At 40.3% G+C, this 24,902-nt stretch overlaps 3 protein-coding genes across 3 annotated transcripts; 2 read left to right on the top strand and 1 right to left on the bottom strand.

The window, feature by feature from the left end:
* Window positions 1-822: 822 nt before the first annotated feature.
* Window positions 823-3,036, bottom strand: LOC101938035 (myelin P2 protein-like). Its single transcript, XM_005301514.3, has 4 exons — window positions 2,880-3,036; window positions 1,848-2,020; window positions 1,593-1,694; window positions 823-1,036 (listed from the first exon to the last, which is right to left on the bottom strand). The coding sequence occupies exons 1-4, from the start codon at window positions 2,950-2,952 to the stop codon at window positions 977-979; spliced, it is 408 nt and encodes a 135-aa protein (XP_005301571.2). The 5' UTR covers window positions 2,953-3,036; the 3' UTR covers window positions 823-976.
* Window positions 3,037-5,550: 2,514 nt separating this feature from the next.
* LOC101938302 (fatty acid-binding protein, adipocyte) lies at window positions 5,551-8,666 on the top strand. Its single transcript, XM_005301515.3, has 4 exons — window positions 5,551-5,707; window positions 7,059-7,231; window positions 7,442-7,543; window positions 8,431-8,666. The coding sequence occupies exons 1-4, from the start codon at window positions 5,635-5,637 to the stop codon at window positions 8,479-8,481; spliced, it is 399 nt and encodes a 132-aa protein (XP_005301572.1). The 5' UTR covers window positions 5,551-5,634; the 3' UTR covers window positions 8,482-8,666.
* Window positions 8,667-19,591: 10,925 nt separating this feature from the next.
* LOC101938578 (myelin P2 protein) lies at window positions 19,592-24,470 on the top strand. Its single transcript, XM_005301516.4, has 4 exons — window positions 19,592-19,760; window positions 22,400-22,572; window positions 22,822-22,923; window positions 24,219-24,470. Exons 1-4 carry the CDS (start codon window positions 19,688-19,690, stop codon window positions 24,267-24,269), a joined length of 399 nt encoding a protein of 132 aa, XP_005301573.1. The 5' UTR covers window positions 19,592-19,687; the 3' UTR covers window positions 24,270-24,470.
* The last annotated feature ends 432 nt before the right edge of the window (window positions 24,471-24,902 follow it).

The raw sequence follows: 24,902 nt of genomic DNA, 5'->3' as shown, positions 1-24,902 counted from the left end.
TTTAACATGAGTGAAGGCAGTGCTTTTCCCATTCATCAGTTGGTATTTTCAGGTGAGGAAAACAGACAGGAACTATAGCATTGTATATTCTGTTGTACATTGCATTTCTTCTGACCAGCTATAATGGCATCCAGCCCATTCATACATTAAAATAAGAGACTTTGGTGTGAATTATTGGTTTGTGTATTATGAGCAATGTAACCCATCCTATGAACTGATCAGTGGTAATAGTGGAAAACCAGTATACAGAATAGAGAGGTGGAGGGAAGGTTGCACCCTGTCCCATCATGTGAGGATCCACATTACATTTGTGGAATCTCTAATATAGAGAGTTAGAGAAGGAGATAGTTCTTAAAAGCTGTAAGATATTAATGTAAAGTTATTTCAATGTCTGTGGGGAGATGTTCATGGTTTAGGGTAGATCAAGGGGACATAGCCTGAGTAAGGTTAGGGAGACAACTTAAGAAAGCTTTCTTATAATATTAGGATGGAATATTCACAAACCTCAAGGGAGTTAGGCACTTATGCCTTCATATACCTTTCAAAATCCCAGCCTATGTTTACAGAAAAGCTTTCTAGAAGTGGACTTTCATTAAGCTAGATCTATTGGACTAGATTAGAAAGAATTAGTGGAATATTAAAGCATTTTAAGCCTAGAATAGACAAGCAACTTGGAAACACTATTATTCTACAAGGATGGAGGAGGACAGAGTAGGCTGGAGAAGGCAGACTCGACACCTTCATCTCATCTCCATTTTTACAATTCTGAAAGTCAAATCTCCATGAGTAGTTACAAGCTAACAAAGAATATGGACTCCAATATTCAGTGTTTGAAAGCCTGTTTGTTTAATACTTTACACGAGTACATGGTTTCTCTGAGATAAGCCTGTACACATTTGAGTTGAAAACAGAAGCTTATACTGGAGCTTTCTTGTCAAGAGCCATCTCAGTGAGTTTCTAGTCCAGTGGGCGGGGATTAGTGTCCTCTTGCTTTCTCATATATTCTGATGCATGTGACATTGTTCATGGTACATTCCTAAAAGGGGGGAAGTTACAGTACGATTCTAAAATGCTTCCATATGCAGTTCAACAAATACTATCACACGTAGTTTTCAGAGAACACTATGGGTATGTCTTCACTACCCGCCAGATTGGCAGCGATCGATCCAGCGGGGATTGATTTATCACATCTAGTCTAGACGCAATAAATCCCCCCTGAGCACTCCGTCAACTACTGTACTCCACTACCACGTGAGGCAGAGGCGGAGTCGACGGGGGAGCAGCAGCAGTCAACTCACTGCAGTGAAGACACTGTGGTGAGTAGGTCTAAGTATGTTGACTTCAGCTATGTTATTCACGTAGCTGAAGTTGCTTAACTTAGATCAATCCCCGCCCCCCCAGTGTAGACCAGGGCTTGGAGAAGCAACAATGAAGTGCTGACATAAGGTAGTGTTCTTTGCCTCCAAGATTTTCCCTCCAGATTTTTTTTTTCTTAAAGTTAGTTACTTGGTCATCTTTGCTACAGTTCAACTTGTAGAGCATTTACTGTTGAGATACTACTTTCAGTGATCAAATAGCAGGAATGAACTCACCACCACCATCTTCCCATCCACTAATCTTCTCTTTATTGTGGTCTCCTTGCCATTCCACTTCTGCACCTGAGTCAGTGAGCCATCATCTAAGGTTACAATACTCTACCAAAAAACAAACAAAAACCTCACATAAAGTAAAGTGTTTAGCCCACTGTCCTGCAGTGTTAGAAGTGATTCAGTTTGCAGAGGGTTAGGAAAGATTGGGGTTTTGCCTCTATAAGGCTTGTCACTTTGCCCCCATTGTTTAGCCCTCACCTTTGTTTTTCTGTCATCTGCTGTAGTTTCCTCAAACTCCTCCCCAAGCTTGAAGGAGACCTCAGTACTTTTGAAAGTGCTCTTGGTTTGGATTGTTAGCACATCCCCATCAATGCTGATAGTCACAATGGGTTTGGTTAGGCTGCCCAGTTTCCGGGTGGCTAAACTCACACCTGCAAGTTACACACGATGTCTCAGATACTTAGAGATAAACATTAAGGTCATGGGATAAAAGTTAAAGGAATAAGAATAGGACTAGTTTACTGTGCTCTCTGTACCAGCAGTTTGTTACCATAGTGTTTAGACCCTTTAATTCAACTGAGGTGAAGTAAAGTGTATATAGTAGTCTTACTAAGAAAGAACAACAGTGTTACAAGCACAAGTGTATCATGTCTCACAGAGAAGTCCTCTCATGTACAGTTTGAGTTAAATTACAGAAAGGCACATTAATCAATATCCTTGTTGAGGTAGCGTCTATAAGAGTCAGCAAGATATTCCAGTTCACTTATAAGATGAGCAAAGCTTTGTTGAAACAATGCTATAGGCCTAATTCTTCACTGATTTGCACTTTGAGTCATTCGTGCAAAGTGACAAAGAAAGACCAGTTAAGAAAGGTAGCATTTGGTAGTCACTTTGCACAGGTACAAATGACTACAGGAGATGCAATACAGTGGAGGCCTAGGCCCCATGTTACCTAGAATTTAAGTTTCATAATGTTTAGTTACCTCACCCCTCTATTCTCTCTTTTCAGTAGTCCACTATAATACCCCCCCCCCTCCCCAAAGACATACCTAGTCTTCCATTAAGAGCAGCCCTAGGGGCAGCATTTTTTGAGAACAGTTCACATCAGAGAGCCACTTCCCCTTGTCAGCTTACAGTTCTCAAAATAAACACCTCATTTCCCGTCTGAAAAAATGAGCACTAAGAAGCTGCAAAGTGCCAGAATCCCCAGGGCCAGAGAGAAGAAATGTAGGAGCAGAGTTCAACTAGAGCATATCCTTTCTAAATCCCACACATTACAACATTACTCACCCAGCTCTTTCATGTAGTCATCAAATTTTTCACTAGAGCGGAGTTTCCACGTTCCCAGGAACAGGTCACACATTGTGAGGATTTGCTAGGTAGACACACTCAAGAAAACAACTGTAGTTCTCAAAGAGAGAGCTAAGCAAAGAGCATAAGCTATATAGGCCCTGAAAGTCTGTTTTTAAAGCTGATCTGAACATGTGACATTCTGAGACGACCAATCAGGAAAGATATCATGGACACCAGTCAATAGAATTTTAGTTTGATTTCTTTTAGCACAAATCCACAGTCAGTAAATACAGCAAAAGATTAAAAAAATCACAATTGTAACCCCAATTTGAAACATAGCTTTTCCAGAAATAAAAAAACAAAATAAGAAAATCACCATTCCAAGACAAGAGCAGCACAGTCTTAAAGGGATGTGTGAAGGTTCAAGAAGTTAATTGTTTAAAAAAACTCCTAATAATATTCCATAATAATGTTATTTATAAAGCACTTGGGCCATAGGTGCTGGAACTAGAGGTCCTGGGGGTGCGGCAGCACCTCCTGGCTTGAAGTGGTTTCCATCACATACAGGGTTTACAGTTTGGTTCAATGGCTCTCAGCACCCCTGCTTGGGCCCAGATGCCCAATTTTAACTTCTACAATGGCTCTACACCAGCAGAATGTTCCCACTGCCTTAAGGGCTGCTTTTTGGCACTGGAACTTCAAAGGCAGTTAGAAAGAGGGTCGAGCAAATGATGCATTGGCCACTATGGTAAAAGCTCAGTTGCCTTCTAATACTAATATTAGTTATTATTTGTGTTTAGACATAGTGCTTAGAGGCCCAATCGAGATCAGGGCCCCATTGTGCTAGGTGTTGTTCAAACACATAACGAGATAGTCCGTGCCCCAAATAGCTGACAATCTAAATACACAAGGCAAAGGGTCGGAGGGGAAACAAAGGCACAGTGACTTGTCCAAGATTACACAGCAGGTGAGTGCCAAGAGCTAAGAATAGAATCCAAGCCTTCTCTGGGTCCCACTCTAGTGCTCCAATCACTAGAGCACACTTTCCCTGATATAAATCACAATAGTGAAACTTCTAAGGGTAGGTGGTGCCAGAACACAGATACATGCCAAGATGCTGCTCAATTGGAGAGTGCGTGGGGGGGCGGGGAGTTAGGTCTCAAATATCACCAAGCCCCTTCCATGACTTTAAAAACTAACAAGACCACCTTAAAATCAATCTGTTACCTTATAGATAGCCCATTTAAGATTGCTAGTGATTGTGATCATCACAACAATGCTCAGTCTTTACAAGCTATAACTAATGAAGACTTGCTGGATGCCCAGCTAAGAGAGATGTGCAGTAATTGACCCTCGGCATGTGTTGCAAGGCACATGTTGAGAAGAGTGCAGCCTGTGCATGTAATGCGGCTAGTCAGACACATGGATTTCCCTGGAGCCCCTTTACAGAATCAGCGCTTAAACCAACAAAGAGCAGGCACTTCATTGGAGAACCCTCTTAGATACTCCAGTAGAGCTTCAGAAATTTACCAGTTTAACTGACCTGAAATCTCCTCCCTGCCCAAGCATACCACACTTTCTGCTACCTGAACCTTGACGGAAAAAAAGATCTGCTGCCTGGTTTGCTCAGAGAGGTCCAGCTTTATTAGGAATCTCCTCAGTAAGGTCCCTCTCCTCAAAACTCACTTCTAACATGAAGCCTAGGAGTGCTGGATGTGTTCTGGTGTGTTGTGTATGAAATCTGTTGCTTGTGTTCTGCAGGAGGTCAGATGATCATAATGCTCCCTTCTGGTCTCAAAAATCTATTACTCTAACTATATTTGTTTAATAAAGAGGGGAGAAATGCAACAAGAAGTAGGGAGCATAAATTTCTATAATCAAACCTTTCCATGGCTCTACCAGTGTTTTTGCTGTCCATCTGTTTAGATTGTAAGGCCCAGATCATCAAAGGTATTTAGGCACCTATCTCCCATTGATTTCAATGAACGTCAGGTGCCTAAATACCTTTGGGGATCTGGGCACAAGTTTCTAAGAGCAGGAACATTGTCTCCTTTCCTGTCCTATTCTGCACTAAGCACGCCATTGGCACTTAACAAATAGCAATAGAATTCCGTGGATAGGAACAATACAATATATTTTAATAGATGTGCAACTATAATGGGATTAGGATAAACTCTGACCCAGATCCTGCAACTAACAACAGAGTTCCACATGGACAGAGAGCCACTCATGCACATTCAGTTGCAGGAAAAGGGCAAAAATCTGTTCTTGGGGTCATAGCAAGGTCTAAGCAGGTGCAAGAAATATCAGCTGAACAGAAGCTGAGTCAAACTCCAATCCTGCAAAAATTTACACGTGATTAACTTTATTAAGCACTGTGAGTTGTCCCACTGATCAGGGCCTAATGCTGCAGACTTTTCTTCCTGAACAAAATGCTTTTTAAATATTTTTCTTTAAGGCAAAGTATTTTTGAATGCTAAAGACCATTAAGTGCTGAGGACACAGTGATCCATGTGCCAATGAGGATAAAGGAATAACAACACTATGACCTACTAAAAAGGAAAAAAAGAGAAATGCTCATAATTGGAGTTCCTGATATTCTCTCTCACCATTGGGCATCCCAGAGGATCACATGGTCAAGGCTCCTTTTTAAAGAGGCTATGTGGTCTTATAGAATTCATACCATCTTCCTGTCTGATACTGAGAACTGTTGCCTGATTCCTGCAAAAGCCTGTTTAATAAGCTTCACATAATGTGTGATCTATTTGTAGGCACCTGGAAACTCATTTCCAGTGAAAACTTTGAGGACTATATGAGAGAACTAGGTAAGGAATGCTATGTGGGGTTACCTCTGGTTATAGATCTGTGTCTGCATAGGGAAAGATAACTGAATTTGCATTTTAATCCAGCTTTCTTCTTCTTCCTGGCTTTGGGAACTTTCCTGTACTATTCATGAAGGGCTTTTCTCTCTCCCCCCCCCCCCCTTCCCTGGCTGATAAACTGTCTTAGCCACACAATCTTAAACTGCAGAGTTCTTGGGGAAGCTAGTTGCTTGGTTTAGTGTGGTCAAGCTTCTTAATGTAGAAGGAATTGGACTGGAGGGAGTAGTATCCTGTTAATTGAATAATGCATAATTAATTTCTAGTAGAAATAATTCAGTAGTGCTATTGTCTGAGGTAGAAAAATCTATTGACATGCTCAGTGCCTTGGAAACACAAAGCAGTAGAAAGCTGAGACTATAATGAGGTCAGTAATTAAACACCTGTCTAATCTGGATTTCTGTCTAACTGTTTCATTGAAGTACAATCTTATGTTGATATTGGAGTACTAGAATTTGTGGTTCATTGGAACTGGAATTTGTTAAGGTCTGGAAGTAGTTGTGGCTAGCTGGCTAGTGTGCTTTTAAATTAGGGAATTGCATGGACTCCTGACTAGATACCTGGAGAAGTCTTGACTGGGTAATATGCTTCTCTAAAAACTCCTAGTTTTAAGTTGAAGTTGGTTTTAAAGGGTCTTCTCTCCCATAGACTGACTGGGGACTCTGACTAGCATATTCTGAGTTAGTACTGTAATCTAACAAGCCTTTCATTTAGAGACTAGAAGCAAAATTCTCAAACAGACTTGAGCACCCTGGAAAATTCTCCTAAATCTTATGGAGAGCACTAGTGTTCCCAGCTTCTTTCCTAAAATTTTCCTTTTAGTCACTTTTCAACTGCTACTAGTTCTGTAGCAAACAGTGGTTTGGGGAAAGCAGGGGGGATCTAAATAATTCTAAAAATGTTTATGCTCTTTGGAGGTAAAAGGTTGCATAACTTGGTGAAATTGACTCACCAGGATTCTCTGGGCTCTTAAACTCCAGGGGCATATACAGCTGAATGTTTAATTCACTAAAAGGATTTAATTTGCATTGCACTTCAGAATAGTTGCTGTACAAAAAATATCCTGACTTCATATTCCCTGGACTGGGCTTGGAATGGCTTTTATCAGAAGCTTCAGGCAGTCTTGAAATGCAGGATTGCTAAACATAAAGAGCAAGGACAGATTCTTGTGGAAACAAGTCAAATGTGTTAAATCCCTGATCCCCTGCCTCACCTAGTGTTGTTGCTTTCAACTAAGGGAAGAGGGTGTTCTGAAAGTGAATAGACTATCTAATATAGTCTCCTGTCTGATCTACAGGTGTGGGCTTTGCTACTAGGAAAATGGCTGGTGTGGCCAAGCCCAATGTAATCATAAGCACCAATGGAGATGTAATAACCATCAAAACAGAGAGCACCTTCAAAAATACAGAGATCTCTTTCAAGCTGGGTGAGGAGTTTGAGGAGACCACCGCAGATGACAGGAAAGTTAAGGTGAGTCTTCCTTAAAATCAGCTGGGGTTGTGGGAGGGAAGGGATTTCAAAATTGTCCTTTAAGTTAGCATGTCTAACATGGAAAAAGTGCCACAAGTGTTCTGCAGAACCACAGATACCTGGTCGGTTAATGTTGGACTTGTGTACAAATCTCCTTTAGCCTGCAGGACACAGACTAAATAGCAACACTTTGTTTCCTTGTCTCTGCAGAGCATCATAACACTAGACAATGGCTCACTGATTCAGGTGCAGAAATGGGATGGAAAAGAGACCACATTAATAAGAAAATTGGTGGATGGGAAGCTGGTAGTGGTGAGTTAATGCCTGGTATTTAATCACTGAATGCAACGTGTTCTATATTGGCTTCTAATGAGGTGGTGGGATGGAAAAATGTAGGATGTGAATTATGATAGACTGGGGGTGGGGATGTAACTTCCAAACTAGTGAGAGACTTGCACATTAAAATTCAGGAGTGTTAAAGATGGAAGATCTGGAGAAGTCTTCAAGGCATGTACATTCTTTTTACCCTTCCCTCTGCCTATCCCAAACTGAGGTGGAGAAAAATGTGCATATAAAGCTGTGTAACAATGAATGGGTGAAAGTCCAAAACTCAAATTCTCATTAAAAGGGACAAAACTTTCATGAAAACCTATGTCTTGACCAGTTGTAGTAAATAGCCATTCCAGCTTTTATAATATCTAAATACTCCCCACAGAGCCACTATCACAGCATGATAGTCTAACACATTGACTGGCAAGCTTGCATCATTGCTTGTCAGTCAACATACCACAATGATGATGTGATCTGTCACTGCTATATTTCTTCCTGCTCTTCTCATTGCCTGGGTCCTGGAAGAGAATTTTTGTAGCAACTCAACCCAGGATGTTGCAGAGAACCTATATGGGCAGTTTCTATGCAAGTAAGTAAATGGTGCCTGTGCTCCCTCCCCATGCTGTCTTGGATATTAAAGTACTCCTGTCAGGTTGGCCTCCAGCTGAGACCAAACAGTGATTGAGGCCTATGTGCCCCTTAGGTACAGGGAGTTCTGAATAAAAGCATTAAGCTCTCAGCCTGAGTTGTTCCCTTTCAACTTGCTTGAAGGGAGGTGTGGAAGTGTTATCTAAAGCTTGCTATTGGTAAAAAAGTGAGTGCTTGACATGCTGCCTAACATGCATTTGTTCAACAATCTGTCCTTCTAGGAATGTACCATGAACAATGTTACCTGCACTAGAGTCTATGAGACTGCATGAAGAAACCCGATCTCCACAATGGTCTGGGAATCTAACATGTGGAGAACCAGCTCAGTTCCAGGAGTGAAGCTCCACAGGTCTGCTTTGTGACCGAACCAGACTGTTTACAGACTTTGGCTATGACACTGCTTTGGCATAATCTGAACTCTTGTGGTTATTCAATAAAATGTTCAACTGTCTAGAAATGGTGTTGGAATTTGTACAACATAGCACTAGCTAATGGGTGGTGGGCCTGCCCAAACTGGGACCAGGGTGTGCACTAACTTCTGACTCCCTTCATTACTATGGCAAGAGTAGGTAGACACAACATTAACGAAGATCAATACATTCACCACTTAGGAAGCCCTACTTAAGGATAGGTGCTTAACAATGTCCACCCTCAAGGCCTAATTTACTCTAGCCCCTGTTCCTATAACACAATTATCCTCTAGATCCAAAACAAGTGATAAAGACAGGAGCACATGATCTTCTAGTGTATTCCCTATAATAGGGATTGAAATAACTGCTTTTTAAAGAAAAGCAGTTTAACTTTAGAGGATCATGATAGAGCTAAGTCTCATTTCAACACAGCCTTTTATGAGGTCTAACCTTTCCAGGTCAAAAAAGGCACTACACAAATCATTGTAGAGGCTTTAACTTGTCCTGATAGGTGGTTTCTTTATCTGCCTACATATGGGCTGGTATACTGACCAATGCTTAAATCCATTAGCTGTATTCCAGGGAGTGGGGGGTGGCAAATATCCACTGGTGACTTGTATGCATACATGAGAGAGGGGAAATAATCTGATACCTTTTCACACTGCAATTAGGCAATCTGCTGACTTTATAATGGGTCTAATTCTGCTACCTTACACTCACTAAATAGTACCTTACTCAGGTGCAGACCCCTTATCTCTACAGGGCTGTCTGCAGACAAAGATACTTCACAACACGAGTAGAGAGCAAAATCTGTCCCAATCCAAGCAGCACTCCTACAACTGATTTAAATGAACTTGTTCCATTTCTGGATCACTTAATTCAAAATACTAATTTTAGGTCACTTTACTAGTGTTTGTTGCTAGGAGGCTACAACTCTTAATGTGTTCCTGCCCCACATTCAGGGCCTGAGTGTGTGACTTGCTTGCCTCTACATTGTTCATAGCATCCACTGATAATTTCTGAAGAAATGTTCTCAGCTGTATTCCATCATGTGTGTGCCTTCTCCCCCTCGCATGTTATCTGGTTTGGTGGGAGGTAAAAATCAGGAAATGCTGCAGAAAAGATAGACTTGCTGGGGGAGGGGGAGCATGTTGATGGAGCAGTTTCAAGCAGTAGGGGGGAGAGGAGGCCCAAAGCACTTGTAGCTTAAAGTGAAGCAGCTCCTTCAGAAGAAGAAATCTGCACTTCTGTATAACATTAAAACAGTTTTAAATTTCTAATTACTTTAAAATAGTTAAATCATAACCACACCCTCATAGCAGCATTGTTCAGGATAATACTGCAATTTGGATGGCAGAAGCACTCTTCCTTAAATGAAAAACAGCTGATTCATAGGGTTATAGCAATGGTGACAACACCTTTGTGCACCAGTTGTGCATCTGGCTATACTTCTCAAAGCTCTTCTGACAGAACTCATTCTCAATAAGCCTGAGACAGGTAAATAGTTACAATTTTCTAAAGGGGAAAGTTGATACAGGAATGGAATGACTCCTCCAGCTGATACAAGAAGACTTTCTTCCTCCAATTTAATATTGGATCTTTGTTTTCCATACTATGTGAAATGGAAGTTCTTTAGACTGAGAAAATCACATTTCTCACAGGGCGAGAAGCGCAAAAAAAAAAAAAAAAAAATTAAAAACCTAAAACAGGAAGAATACCTTTTAGAAATAGAAAACATTCCAGGGCAGGAGCACTAATACAGGCAAGCAGTGCACAAGCATAAAAAGGTATGGTGAATCCATTATAACACAGTGCTCTCAGAATGGCAGGCAGATACTTTAGTCAAGAGGTGAGAGAGGTCTCAATGGGTCAGGTGTGCTAAAAAGCCCAGAGTCTACAGGTGGGGCTAAAAGAGCTCAACTTCCCTTAGGCCCCTACATATGGACCCTATTTTCCAAACGGATCAGTATCCAATGTACTAATCTCCTTTTGAAAATCAAGCTGCTGCTTTTGATGCCAAAATGGGTACTAAGCTCTTTTGCATGAACTTAAGCCTAGATTATCAACACACACAGGGCACTTAAAACTTAATTTATTATAAACTCCAATACATTGGCACTATAGTGTGTTTGGATGTTTTAATTTAACAATTTCAACCATTCATATTAGTGATGCTGCTTTAAAATATGCCTGTGTACAACAGTCTTTTTCTTGAAGAAAGAGCTAAGTGGAACTTTCTTAATTTAGCTGGAGTTTATCTGGTGTACAGAAAGATGGCATTGTCTCCTATGCTCAAACCCTGCATGATGAAAGACGAATGAGTATAATGTACTAAATGTCACAGTAGAATTTGTGATTGGTAAGTAGTCTTTATAATTAACAAGCAAAGCCTCTTTTCTTGTATCAGGTGTCATATCTTCTATCATCTCTGTTATGATCAGTCTCTAATTGACTTCTCTATGAGGGCACACAATGGCAGAATGTTAGTAATGAAGTCAATTAGAGAATGACCAGAACAGAGATCCTGAACACAATCACCATCATGTTTTGGGGATGCTGAGATCCAAGCTCTAAACTGACTGGTCCTCATCCTTTTCAAATTGCTTTTCAATTTAGGGCAAATAAATCATAATATAGCAGCATACTGGCTACTAGTGCTGTCAGTTCATTATGGCCTCTCCATTTCTTTGTCTTTCAGCATCTATTTTTTCTTTCTTTTCCAGGGTTCCTTCCCCACCCCATCCCATTTTTTGTCATAAACTACATCTAAAAGCCTAACTACATGCAACATGAATTTTGCATGAAAGTGATCCAATATTCTCTGTATCTGTGTAGCACTCAGGTCCAGATCCTCAAAGGTATTTAGGTGCCTAACTCCCATTGATTTCCATGAGAGCTAGGCACCTAAATACCTTTGGGAATTTGTGCCCCAATAAATTGATAGTGGGAAATTAAATCACCCCCACATTTTTCCCTATCTGCCAGCTTCCTGTAGTCTCTTCTCCATTCCACTTCTGCACTTGAACTAGTGAGCCATTCTCTAAGGTTACAACATTGTGAAGAGACACAAGGTTGGAAATAATGAGTATTTACCACCAAAGTCCTTCAGTTTAAAAATGAAGCAGCTCACCTAATTCTCAGCAAGTCCCATGGTCTATGTACCTAGTGCATGAGGCACCTTTGAGTTCCAGTAGGACATTTTCTCCAACTATTAAATTTGCCTCATTAATCATTTGCAGATTTCTTAATAAGTGACACTGAGAAAAAGCCACCCATTTACACCCATATCCAGCAACTATTTTTTACCTTGATTTTAATGTCAGGGGCGGTAGTTTCTTCAAACTATTTACCCAGTTCAAAGGAAATCTCAGTATTTTTGAATGTGCTCTTGGTTTAGATTGTCATTGTGTCTCTGTCACTGCTGATGATCTCCCACTAGATTTTTCCAACTTCCTAGTTTCCTATGGTATGGCTAAACCCTTTTCTTTGAGTCAGATAAGATACCAGCTCAGACTTTAAATATCATGCAAAAGTCATTGAGGGATGAAAGAAGGAAGACCAGGGTTAGTTTTCTGCTGAAATTCCCTACTTCAGCTCTTCCCCATTAGGGTGACCAGATGTCCTGATTTTATAGGGACAGTCCCGATTTTTGGGTCTTTTTCTTATATCTTTGGGTCTTTTTCTCCTATTACCCGCCCACCCCCTGTCCCAATTTTTCACATTTGCTGTCTGGTCACCCTACTCCCCATACACAATTGATGGTGAATATTTAGGCACTTTGGCCTAAGTTTTCAAAACATGATTTTGGGTGTCCTGCTTGAGTGACTTAAAGGGGCCTGATTTTCAGATGTAGATGCTCAGCACTTTCTGAAAATAAAGCCCCTTTATTTTGGACACCGAAAAATCAAGGCATCCAAAAATATTAGTCACTTAAAAATATTAGGCACTGATGTAGAAATTGGGCCTCATTCTGATCTCACTTAAATCTAAAGTAATTCCATTGATGTCGGTAGAGTTCACACCAGTGCAAAAATGGTGTGAAATATGAATCAAGCCTAATGTATTAAATGGTTGACTAAAATATTGCCTCCATTATATTTCTTTCACACACTATTTTTGTTATTCTATGTTTAAAATATCCAAGTTTGCATGGCAATACTTTTTTTCAAATAAAGGCATGCTTCTGGTTGCTTATGGCACTGTTATTCTCTAGGGTGCAATCTTGGCACCACTGAACTAGCAAAACTTCAGTGGGGGTCTGAGTTTCACCCAAGATTTTTTGTTTTTACTATTTTCTCCATTATTCCATGAGGAAATGAAATTAAATTAACTGGATGATATTTGTCCAGATCTTCTTTCTTTCTTTCTTTTGTAAAATTTGTAACCGCATTTGCTTTCTTTCAGTTTTCTAATTACATTCTCTTTGAAAAGGAGAATCTGCATCTAGACTTTACTCCTGGACTGTTCATTCATGGCTCCTGTGCTATCTATTGTTCACTGCTACTAATTCACTGAGGTAAATGAATTTTATTCTGATCTTAATCTGACAAAGGGAAATGTAGCACTATCTTTCCCCCACTCACCTGAGCTCAGAATCCCTGTCTCTTTTTAATTTGCTTAGGACAAAAGGTTTGGGCTTCAAGATATGCTATTTCCACTTGTGATGGTGCTGGTATTTCTTGCTATTCTTCTTTCTAGGCTATAAATCCTTTGAATGAGCTGCTGTTTCTGCGTAGGGGCACAAGGATGGATGGTAGCAACGTCGACGCTGTTTGAGTAGCTTAAGAATGGCTTTTTGTCTGTATAATTAATGCACTGTCACTTTCGTTCTTAACGTTACTGGTACTGCAGTATAGCTGCTGTATTCTGACTAAGGGCCTGCACGATGCATTAGTCCATGCTAGAGGGTGTAAATTCTAGTGCACAATAATGTCTGATGCACTAACTGGCCTATGTGGACCCTTCTGGTGTGCAATAAATGTTTCCCAGTGCATATTAACTTAATACTGTTTGAAACGAGACTACACTAGGGGACATTTTGTGGACTTGCAGGTTCCACATGGGCCAGTATATGCTAGTGCACACTTGAATTCACACTCCTCTAGTGCAGACTAATACTCCAGGTAGACAAGCCTTAATCCTCTCTCTTGGCATGTCTTAGGGCTGGTCTACACTGGGCGGGGGATCGATCTAAGATACGCAACTTCAGCTACGTAGCTGCGTATCTTGCGTATTTGCGTATTTGCGTAGCTGAAGTTGAAGTATCTTAGTTCGACTTACCTGGCCGTCCTCACGGCGGCAAGTCGACTGCCGCGGCTCCCCTGTCGACTCCGCTTACTCCATCTGCCGAGGTGGAGTACGAGCGTCAATTCAGGGATCGATTTATCGCATCTAGATGAGACGCAATAAATCGATCCCCAATAGATCAATTACTATCCGCCGATCCGGCGAGTAGTGTAGACGTGGCCTTAGGGCCTGATCCTACGAGTTGCTGATCACTTTCAAGTCCCAGTGACAGCAACAACTAATTGCCTTGTAAAAGTGCTGCCCTTTGGATAGGAACATTAAATGGAAAAACTGAAGAATTCCAGTTGACTAACCATAGTAGGTGTTGTATCAACCAGGCAAGGTATTAACAAACTTCAACAGTTCTAATAATCACATGCAGCATCTAAACACCACAGTAGGATCCTTGTATAATTCACATGGGGACGCTTTGTGAAACAACAGAAGAATCTGACTTAGAAAAAGTGTCCTAACCTCTTGGGTAAGGGGGCTGCCTTTGTTTATACTTTGAAACATATGTGATACATTAATGTATGCTTTGGAAAATGTGTCATATGGACAACATCTGATAAGATTAACATCAATCTTCATTTTGTGGATTTACTCTCATGTTGGCACTTTTATACTTTTTTTTTAAATGTTCTGCTTTTGGTACTTTTCATTCCCCTGTATTTCAGATATTCCTCAACCACTGCAACACTGGGATCAGGACTGTGCCATAGAGCAGGGCAGAAAATGGGTTTCCTGTCCTGCGTGAAGTTTTGTGAGTTGAAAAAAATTCCAATTTCACAGTGGGATAAAACTGAGACCTTTTGAAAATTTTCACAGCTATCAGAGATGCAACCTCTTCCCACCGCACCCCCGGTCACTCTGCTTTCCTCTTAAGAAAACGGAAAAGACTGTCTCTCTTTCTCCCATAATGAATATTTAATTATTTATACAAAGTAAAACAGCTTCAACAGTAGAGCTCTACCTCAGAATAGCAAATAGCCTAGTGGTTAGGGCACTCACCTGGGCTGTAAATGACCTGGCTTCAAATCCCTGTCCCGAATCAGGTAGTACAGGGGCCTGAAACTGGTTCTCCCATGTCTCTTGCATCCCCAGTGATTAGAAAGGTGGCAGCCCTAACTGGTCCTCTCATGGAAGAAGTTTCAGGTTTAACTAATCAGCATTTTGCAACAAAAAAATGTTTTATCAAAACATTCCCAACCAACTCTACTGGTAGTAATGGAAGCTTAACTTGACTAGCTTACTTTTGTCAATATTATGAGATACCTGATGGAATAAAAGTAGATTCTTTACATATACAGTTGCATTTAATAATGTAAGGCCCAATCCTCCCCCTGCTCTCATGGTATGGCCCAGAGATCACAACATGTTACTACCATTCTTCATATCATTTCCACACTCAAATATGATCCCCTTTTCATTGCTCCTGGATACCACATTTGGAATCTCAATATTGGATAGAGGCCCCAACTCAAGCTTGAGCTGATATAAATGCTGTTTCTTCTTTCCATCATGACAACCTGAGACGCAACCCCACCACCTATATTCCCAATATTCTGCATATTCTTACAGTGTAAGCCTGAGAACCCAATGTGCATAATATAGTCCAGAAACATGAGCACATTATAATCATGCAAAAAAGACCATATGATCAGAATTCATATACTTCAGAAAGAAGAATTTCATGTCTTCCGAGTAGCAGGTAGCATAGTTTCCTCCTAACTAAGGAGCATTTGGGAAGGTAAGGGGCAAAATACGAGTGATGTTGATGCTGTTACTCCTTTTGACCCAAGTTGCTGGTCAAAGTTCAGGGCCCTATTGGTTGTTTCCAGTAGGAAGAGAAATTGATGATAGAGCCAAGTATTTTCTTTGATTCAATCTTGTTTATTTACAAAGATTATATATAATGTTCTGTTTCCTGCACTCAGTAGGAATCAAACAGCAGGAGACAGCTACTTTGCTCACTATTTCAAATCTGCCTTTCCAGACAGCATTCTGTGCCCCAGAAGCTTTCTCTCTCAGCTTTTTGTCAGGACCTCATTACCAGCACTTCTGCTATGTCTGTCTACCTAGCTTGTGCTCTCTTTCTCTCTGTCCACGCCACCCTCACCCCCAAACACACGTACACCAATCAAAGCCCTAGTCCAAGCATTTGAAAACCCTTGGGCCACATCATTTATTTTCTATTCAAGCTTTTTCATGTGCTTTTGTTTGGTGCTACTGAAATTGTTTCTTTACATTTATCCTGAAAGAAAAGCAGTGGATACACCCAACCCATAACAACAAGGTTTAACCCAACTCACAACAATACTTTCATTTCAGAGTTCCAAAATTTTTGTTATTTCTTTGAACTACAGTGATCTATACTCCTGTCTTTCAAACGTGTTTGCTAACTGCAACACTGTAGTTATAAAATGAATGGTCCTTTTTAGAAGCTGAACTTTATATGTCTGCAAATACATAGGTTCTAAGTTATGCAATTTAGATAATGGAACTCTAAAACAGGGGTTCTCAAATCACCACTTAATGGCCTCTCATAGTCATATCCCTGCCATTCATTATATCATGAACCACCTCTCTTCTCCTCCTGTCCACTAGTCATGGGGGAGGGAAAAACAGCAGGGTGTTTTTTTTTTTTGTTTTTTTTTTGTTTTTTTGTCTTTTCTCTTAATAGTGTGATGAAAAGAGCATTTCACAGTTTGTGATGAGAGCTCCAAGCGGAAGGGTAAAAGACAGAGCAGAATAAAGAAAAACATGTTTAAAAGATCAAATACACATGTCATTTTGAAGGTGACTCATGAGAGAAAGGTGGTTCAGTACTTTAAGTACAGAGTGTTCTGCCTCCAGCTCTTCTCTGTCTCATAGATTCATGGACTTTAAGGCCAGAGGGGACCATCATGATCATATAATCTGACCTCCTTCACATTGCAGTCCACAGAACCTCGCCCACCCACTTCTGTAATAAATCAATAATCTCTGGTTGAGTTACTGAAGTCCCCAAATCTTGATTTATAGGCTTCAAGTTACAGACAAGCCACCATTTACTTTAGTTCAAACCAGCAAGTGACCCATGCCCTACACTGCAGAGGAAGGCAAAAAACAACAACAACAAAACCCAGGGTCTCCGCCAATCTTACCTGGGGGAAGATTGCTTCCCAACCAGAAATATGGTGATCAGTTAGACTGTGTGCATATGGGTCAGACCCACCAGCCAGACAGCTGGGAAAGAATTCTCCATGGTAACTCAGAGCCCTCCCCATTTAGTGTCCTATCTCTGCCCAGTGGAGATATTTACTATTAGCAGTCACAGATGGGCCATATGCCATTGTAGGCAATCTCCTCATATATTCCCCTCCATAAACTTATCAAGCTCAGTCTTAAAACCAGTTAAGTTTTTTTGTCTCCACTAGTCCCCTGAAGGCTGTTCCAGAACTTCACTCCTCTGATGGTTAAAAACCTTCATCTAATTTCAAGCCTAAACTTATTGATGGCCAGTTTATATCCATTTGTTCTTGTGCCAACATTGTCCTTAACTTAAATAATTTCTTTCCCTCTCTGGTGTTTGTAGACCGCAATCATATCTCCTTTGTTAGGGTAAACAAGTCAAGCTCCTTAAATCTCCTCTTGTAAGGTAGATTCTCCATTCCTCTGATCATTCAAGTAGCCCTTCTCTGCACCTGTTCTCATTTGAATTAATCTTTTTTAAACATGGGAGGCCAGAATTGCACACAGTATGCCACATGAGGTCTCACCAGTGCCTTGCATAATGGTAATAACACGTCCTTATCTCTGCTGGAAATATCTCACTCGATGCATCCTAGGATTGCACTAGCCTTTTTCATGGCTGCATCACATTGGCGGCTCATAGTCTTCCTGTGATCAACCAATACACCCAGGTCTTTCTCCGCCTCTGTCATTTCCAACTTATACGATCCCCTCTTATAGCAAAAATCCTTGTTAGCCCCTAAGTGCATGACTTTGCACTATTAAATTTTATCCCATTTCTATTATTCCAGTTTTCAAGGTCATGTATGATTATTTCAGTTCTCCTCCATACTGGCAATACCTCCCAACTTTGTGTCATCCACAAATTTTATTAGCACACTCCCACTTTTTGTGCCAAGGTCATTAATAAAATACTAAATAAGATTGGTCCCAAGACCAATCCTTGAGGAACAACACTAGTAACTTCCCTGCAGCTTCACAGTTCAATTTTTGAGCATGACTCATGTACTCTCCCCTTTAACCAGTTCCTTACCCAACTTTTGATTCTAGTATTAATCCCCATCTTTTCCAATTTCCCATGTGGAACTGTATAAAATGCTTTATTGAAATCCAGGTAGATTAGATCGACTGCATTTCCTTTATTTAGAAAATCGGTTATCTTCTCAAAGAAAGAGATCAGGTTGGTCTGGCACAATTTATCTTTTGGCAAACCATGTTGTATTTTATCCCAATTACCCTTATGTCCTTAACTACCCTCGTTTTTAAAATCTATTTTAACACCTTGCATACAACTGAGGTCAAACTAATGGGCCTGTAGTTTCCCAGATCACTTTTTTTCTCCTTTCTTAAATATAGGTACTATATTTGCAATTCTCCAGTCAGAGAGTATGACCCCTGAGTTTAAGAGTCATTAAAAATCCTTGCTATTGGGCTTGCAATGTCACATGCCAGTTCCTTTATGTTCTATTGGATGGAGATTATTCAGATCCCCCAATTTGGTCCCATTCATTTGAGTTTGGCTTCCATTCAGAGGTGGTAATTTCTACTTCCATATACCTGTTCCCATTAGTTGCCCTGCCACTGACCCCAATGCTTCATTACCCTCATTAAAAACTGAGGCAAAGTATTCATTTAGGTGTTGGGCCGTACGTAGATTATCTTTAATCTTCACCCCATCCTAAGTGCTTAGCGATCCCATTTCTCTTTCCTTGTTTTCTTTTTATTTATATGTCTAAAGAACCTTTTACTATTGGTTTTAATTTCCTTTGCAAGGTCCAACTCTCAGTGGCTTTTGGCAGTTCTCACTTTTTTCCTATGCTTATTGACCTTCAAGAGGTAGCTTTCCTTGCTGATCCATCCCATCTTCCATTCCTTGAAGGCTTTCTACTTTCTCTTAATAACCCTATTTGAGATGGTTGTTCATCCAGCTTGGTCTGCAACCCTTTCCTATGATTTTTCCCCCCCGGGCTTGGGATGCAGGCTTCAGCTAGCTTCTGCAACTTTGACAAAGTAATTCCAAGCCTCCCCCACATTCAGATCTTTGTGAGATGACCCACGTGTGGCTTTAGCTTAATTCACTGGCACCAGGATGACAATAGCAGTGATGATGGTGGCAGTGGAAGATGTGGTGGTGTTGGGAGGAAGGCAGCATTAATGTTCACAGTGGGGTGGTGACGTGCTTGGCATCATGATTTGTCTCAGATACTACAGCAGCATCACTGAAATGTTCTCCTGGCACTACAACAGTAACCTCATGTGCTGGCCCCCACGCCATCCTGATTATTCTGCTTTATTCAGTGGAGGAAACAGTGGCAGGCGTAACACTGAGTCTTGGTACTAACACAAGTGGCTTTGGACAAGGTGTGCATTGTCTTGCCCCTGACGTTGTTTCTCCTGGTTGGTCAGTCTTGAGAATTACAAGTTGGGGGCATCTTTATAAAGAAGCTATTGAGGCATGCATAGCTCACACAGTCCTTTTGCCACCCACTGAGAGCTGCTGCTGTCATTGCCTTTCTCCTGAGGGACACTGCCTCACAAAGCCAATATAATGTGCAACCGGTTTGTGGGAACCTGGAAACTTGTCTCCAGTGAAAAATTTGATGATTATATGAAAGAATTGGGTGAGAAATGCTATTTTTATAAGCTTTGCTTGGAAATGTCTCTTATTTTCTTCTATTTGCTCCTGGAAAATGTCTTTTCCCCGGGCCTGGGGACTCTTCACTGTGGTTATATCTGTGTTATAGTTCTTTTCTTCTTCTTTGTTTTTTCTGTTTCAATTTCAGCATCTTAAAATGAAAAGGAGAAATCTTGGGTTTGTTATAATACATTTACTAACTAACTGATCTGCATCTCTTACTCCCATTTAATGAGAAATGGAAAAAAACATATTTGTTGTCCCTCTTGCATATACTATTAAACTTAGAACTTACAATCACTTACTGTATTCTGTCAACTTGTGATGGTGCTGCTGTCTCCTGACACTGAGCTCCCTGGGTTCTAAATCCATGAATGAATCCATCTGTAACTGAGAAATGCTGGGAATAAAACAAATTAGACATTGTTTTTTTAGTTTAATACTGGCTTCATCATTTTCTAATGATGGCACTGGCAGTCAGTCTGAGCATTACTGTTGCTGAGACTTTAATTCCCTTTACTTTAAAGGTTAAAGAGAGTAGCAGAATAATTCCAGTTGACTAACTACAGTCAATGTTGGGTATAAATTCAGCTAGGGAGGTTTTTGTGACAATACCAGGCCTTAAGAAAATTATTTCAGCATTGAATATGTGCAGTGACTAATGCTGTACTTTACAAATACTTCAATCTCACTGTACCTAGTACCTTTCATGGAATTCAGCACATCATAGAATTTACAAAGATGGTAACTATTATTACCAGCCTTTTACATTTAAAAAACCGAGACACAGCAAATCAGAGGCAAAAGGAGGAATAGAAGTCTCAGAGGACTGCTCTAACTAGTTTACCAGGATATGGGCTGTGTGGTATAGCGAACCTTGTAAAAGGAGCCTTATAGATGGCAGTTGTATTTGTAGCTTTTTGCTCCCATTCACTCTTATATTTGAATTTTTCTCTATTTGACATGTTTACGTTTCACTGATGTTTAGATGTTCCAGAGATAGTGTTGTAACTACCCTTCCGTAGCAGAGAATACTAACTAAGAGTACCCCACTTAGTCTCTTGTATATTTTATGTTCTGAAGTACAAACAGAAATGCACTCATTTCTAGATACTTTGATTCTTTACTACAGCTGGTTGAAAAAAATTGAATTTTGAAATGTTTTGACTCGTAAAAAGCAAGGGGCAAATGTTTCAAAAATATTTTTGTGAAAAATTTTCCATGTTTACCACCAGCTCTATTCTCTAAATAGGTGCAGATTAATAGATGCCTGTGTTCCTGCCTACCTAAAAATACATAATTCTTGTGTAGTCGTATATCCTGGTTTCTAACTACACACACAGTATAATTCCAGTTATCTGAATTCCTTTTATCTGAAAATCCTAGTTTTCTGAATCCACAGTGTGTCCCCAAGTAGCCCTATGTGAATTAGTCACCTGCTAATAACTTCTAAATTAGCCTCTGAGAGCCTCTTAGGGTAGGTCTACACTACAGCTGGGATCGACACTCTGAGATCAATCCACCAACAGCCGATTTGGCAGGCTTAGTGAAGACCCACCAAATCAACAGCAGATCATGTTCCAGTCGACCCCTGTACTCTACCCCCGATGAGAAGAATAATGTAAGTCGACAGGAGAATTTCTCCTGTTGACCCCCCGTGGTGTAGACCCCGCGGTAACTCGACCTAAGGTACATCGACTCCAACTACATTATTCATGTAGCTGGAGTTGCGTAGCATAGGTTGACTTACGGCGGTAGTGTAAACATAGCCTTAGTGCTAATCAATGACTTTGTATTTTTGCAGTAGTTCTGAGGGGTTATCTGCAGTTACTGAGGCTAGGTCTACACTACGGGGGGGAGGGTCAACCTAAGATACGCAACTTCAGCTACGTGAATAGCGTAGCTGAAGTTGCATATTTTAGGTCGACTTACCTGGCTGTGAGGACGGCGGAGAGTCAACCGCTGCCGCACCGCCCTCGACTCTGCTTCCGCCTCTTGCCGTGGTGGATTTCCGGAGTCGACGGCAGAGCCATCGGGGATCGATTTTATCTGGTCTTCACTAGACGCGATAAGTCGATCCCCAATAGATCGATTGCTACCCGCCGATCCGGCAGGTAATGAAGACGTGCCCAGAGACCAAATCCAGTTTCAGCAGCAACAGCAGCTTGGAAAGACAAATTAAATTATGTTTAATTTGAATTAATCAGAATTACGTTATGTCCACAATGATTCTAATACCACTCAGTAAAGTTGTTCAAGTTGTTTTTCTACTCTTTTATAAAGTACAAAGTATTAAACAAACATTGTCATTACACCCTTCATTTCCCATATTTCTCTATCAGTGAAACTGCAGCTCAAAATAGCACTTCTGTTTATCTCAATGCCCGGCTATCCAAAACTTTCAAAAGTCCCCCAGCCCATTCAGATAAATATAAGTGTACTGTACATACACTGGACTGGGAAATGCCTCAGCTTATGAAATGCAGCCTCTGAATCTGAGAAATTAGTGTCACATTCCAAACAGAGAAACGGTGTTATCTGTTTAAAAGGAAATTGCTCTGATGCGCTGTAAAGCAATAAGGAATTTCTTCCTTCATAGAAGGTATTTTTATGTCTGATTTGCAGGAGTGGGCTTAGCCACCAGGAAACTAGGTGGCCTGGCCAAGCCCAATGTGATCATCAGAATGAAAGGGGATGTGATAACCATAAGAACTGAAAGCACCTTCAAAAACACAGAGGTCTCCTTCAAATTGGGCCAAGTGTTTGACGAAACCACAGCAGATGACAGGAAAACCAAGGTGAGGGTAATGATTTCCTTCTGAGGGTTTCTGATCCGCTGGATGACAAATGGGAGGATTTTTTTATCCTTAAAAGCATAAATCTGCAAAGCACCATAAGAGGAGCAAATGTTGTGCTGAAACCAACGTTGCTGAGTGGGCTATGTGCCGAGAATGTGGAATTTGCTCCATGTTAAGTGAATTGTCTCTTTAATATGCAAGGCTCTGGGAAAATAGTCAAATTTTTACTCATTCTTTGGGTCTTTGCAGAGTATCGTAACCTTAGAAAAAGGGTCATTGGTTCAAGTGCAGAAGTGGAATGGCAAAGAGACCACAATAAGGAGAAAATTGGTGGATGGGAAAATGGTGGTGGTAAGTAACTAAACCATCCCTAACCATTAATCTCTAATGCTGCAATGATGTAGGCCACAGTTTAATATTTTAAATTTAATTATACTGTCAATTTTCACCTTCTCTTTGGTTTCAGGTATGATAGAAATAGTGAGAGGGGTGCGGGGGGAAAAATAACTTTAGGAAGCAAGTGGGAATGAAAGTAAACATTATATTCCACACACACCAAAAAAACCCTCTACATTAAGGTGAATTACAGGTAAGACTGCTTCATAGTTTTGTAGATGTTAGAGCGCGTGAACATCTATTCTGACCTCCCACATAACACAGGCCAGAGGACTTCCCTGAATTAATTCTTGCTTCAAGTCCAACAGCTGTGACTGTGACAAAACTAGAGCAGATCTTTTAGAAAAAACATCCAGTCTTGATTTAAAAATCTGCCAGTGATGAAAAATCCACAACCACCTTTGGTAAGTTGTTCTAGTAGTTAATTGCCCCAACGCTGTTAAAAATGTGTGCCCTATTCCTACTCTAAATTTATCTAGTTTCAACTTTCAGCCATTGGATCTTGTTATACCTTTGTCTGTAGACTGAAGAGTCCACTATTACCGAATTTCTGTTCCCCATGTAGGTACTTATAGACTTTGATCAAAGCATGCTTAACCTTTTCTTTGATAAACTAAATAGATGGAGCTCCTTGAGTCTCACTAGAAGGCATGTTTTCTAATCATTTAATAAGAGGGGCACGAGGGAACTGGAAGGGGTAGAAAGTGCTATGTACAGTCTTCCCCTCCCCCAGTCTTAGGAAGCTCCTTCGGTTTATTTACAACTTATGAATTTTAGGTGGTTCATCAGTCTCCTTGCAAGGAAAAGTTCATTTATCCATTGACAGTCCACGTTTGCAATCTTGTTACACTTTGAACTCTCTACAAGGAAGGGGGAACTTCTTTTTAAAATGAAAGCACTCATCTGATCTTCTATATTAAGCTTACCAGAGCTGATGTTGGTGTCATTGCAATAATACTCATGAAGGCAACATGTGTTCTTGAAAGAAAATCGAAGTCTGTGATAGCTACTATGTCATGTCTAATTTTATGAAGTATGGTTTTCTTTAAGCACACTTTTGAAAGTTTATGCTGTTGAAATAGAATCCTTTCCCACTTGGAGGATGAAAAATAATTTTGCTGTTTGGGGATCTATATAAATTAATGAAATAATATACAGGAAATATTTCTATTGACTTCATTAGCCTTTGGATTAGATGCTTATGCACTGTCATTCAGAAGTTTCAATTAACCCTTCTTTTTTTGTCTTAGGAATGTGATATGAAAGGTGTTGTCTGCACTCGAATCTATGAGAGAGTGTGAGGAAATTCCATCTCTACTGGACTAGAATTGGCTTTGGAAACCCAGCTTAGTTCAATGAGCAAAGCCCTATCTATTATGCACCTTTTTTTCTTATTTCCTTTATCAGGAAAACAACTAAATTATCAAATGATATTTCAGAGCTGTAGTGTAACTAATCCAAAGTATCGTGGTGATTAAATAAAAGCTTCCCGACATGTGAAATGTAGCTTTTGTCTGTGTTGTAGAATCGTTTTGATTTCCTTTGTTGGGAATTGCAGGCCTTTCCTTAGGGTTGATGTACTGCATAGAAGATATGAACCTACTTTCCTTGATGTATGGACGAACAAGGCTATTTCTGTTTGAAATGGTACAATACAGACTGCAAGGCACTATCTTTTTTTTGGAGGTGTTAAGACACTTTTACTGAAAGCATCCTATCAGGAATAATCCTTATTTCATGGCTTTGATATTGCAGTTTCTCAAATGGTTTTACTATTGAACATTACACATAAGGACATCATCCTTACCCTACAAAACTCATAAGGCTCTCCATGCAATGTATAGTGGCCATGCTTGCAGAAGAAATAGCAGTACATCAGTATTACCACATTATTACTTCACTCTGATATTCTAAATATGATCCCACATAGTTTA

This window comes from Chrysemys picta, chromosome 2, assembly GCF_011386835.1.
Source record: "Chrysemys picta bellii isolate R12L10 chromosome 2, ASM1138683v2, whole genome shotgun sequence".
In the NCBI taxonomy this organism is placed as follows: domain Eukaryota; kingdom Metazoa; phylum Chordata; order Testudines; family Emydidae; genus Chrysemys; species Chrysemys picta.
Note: the sequence above shows the minus strand (reverse complement) of the source record. Positions and strands in the feature narration are given on the sequence as shown.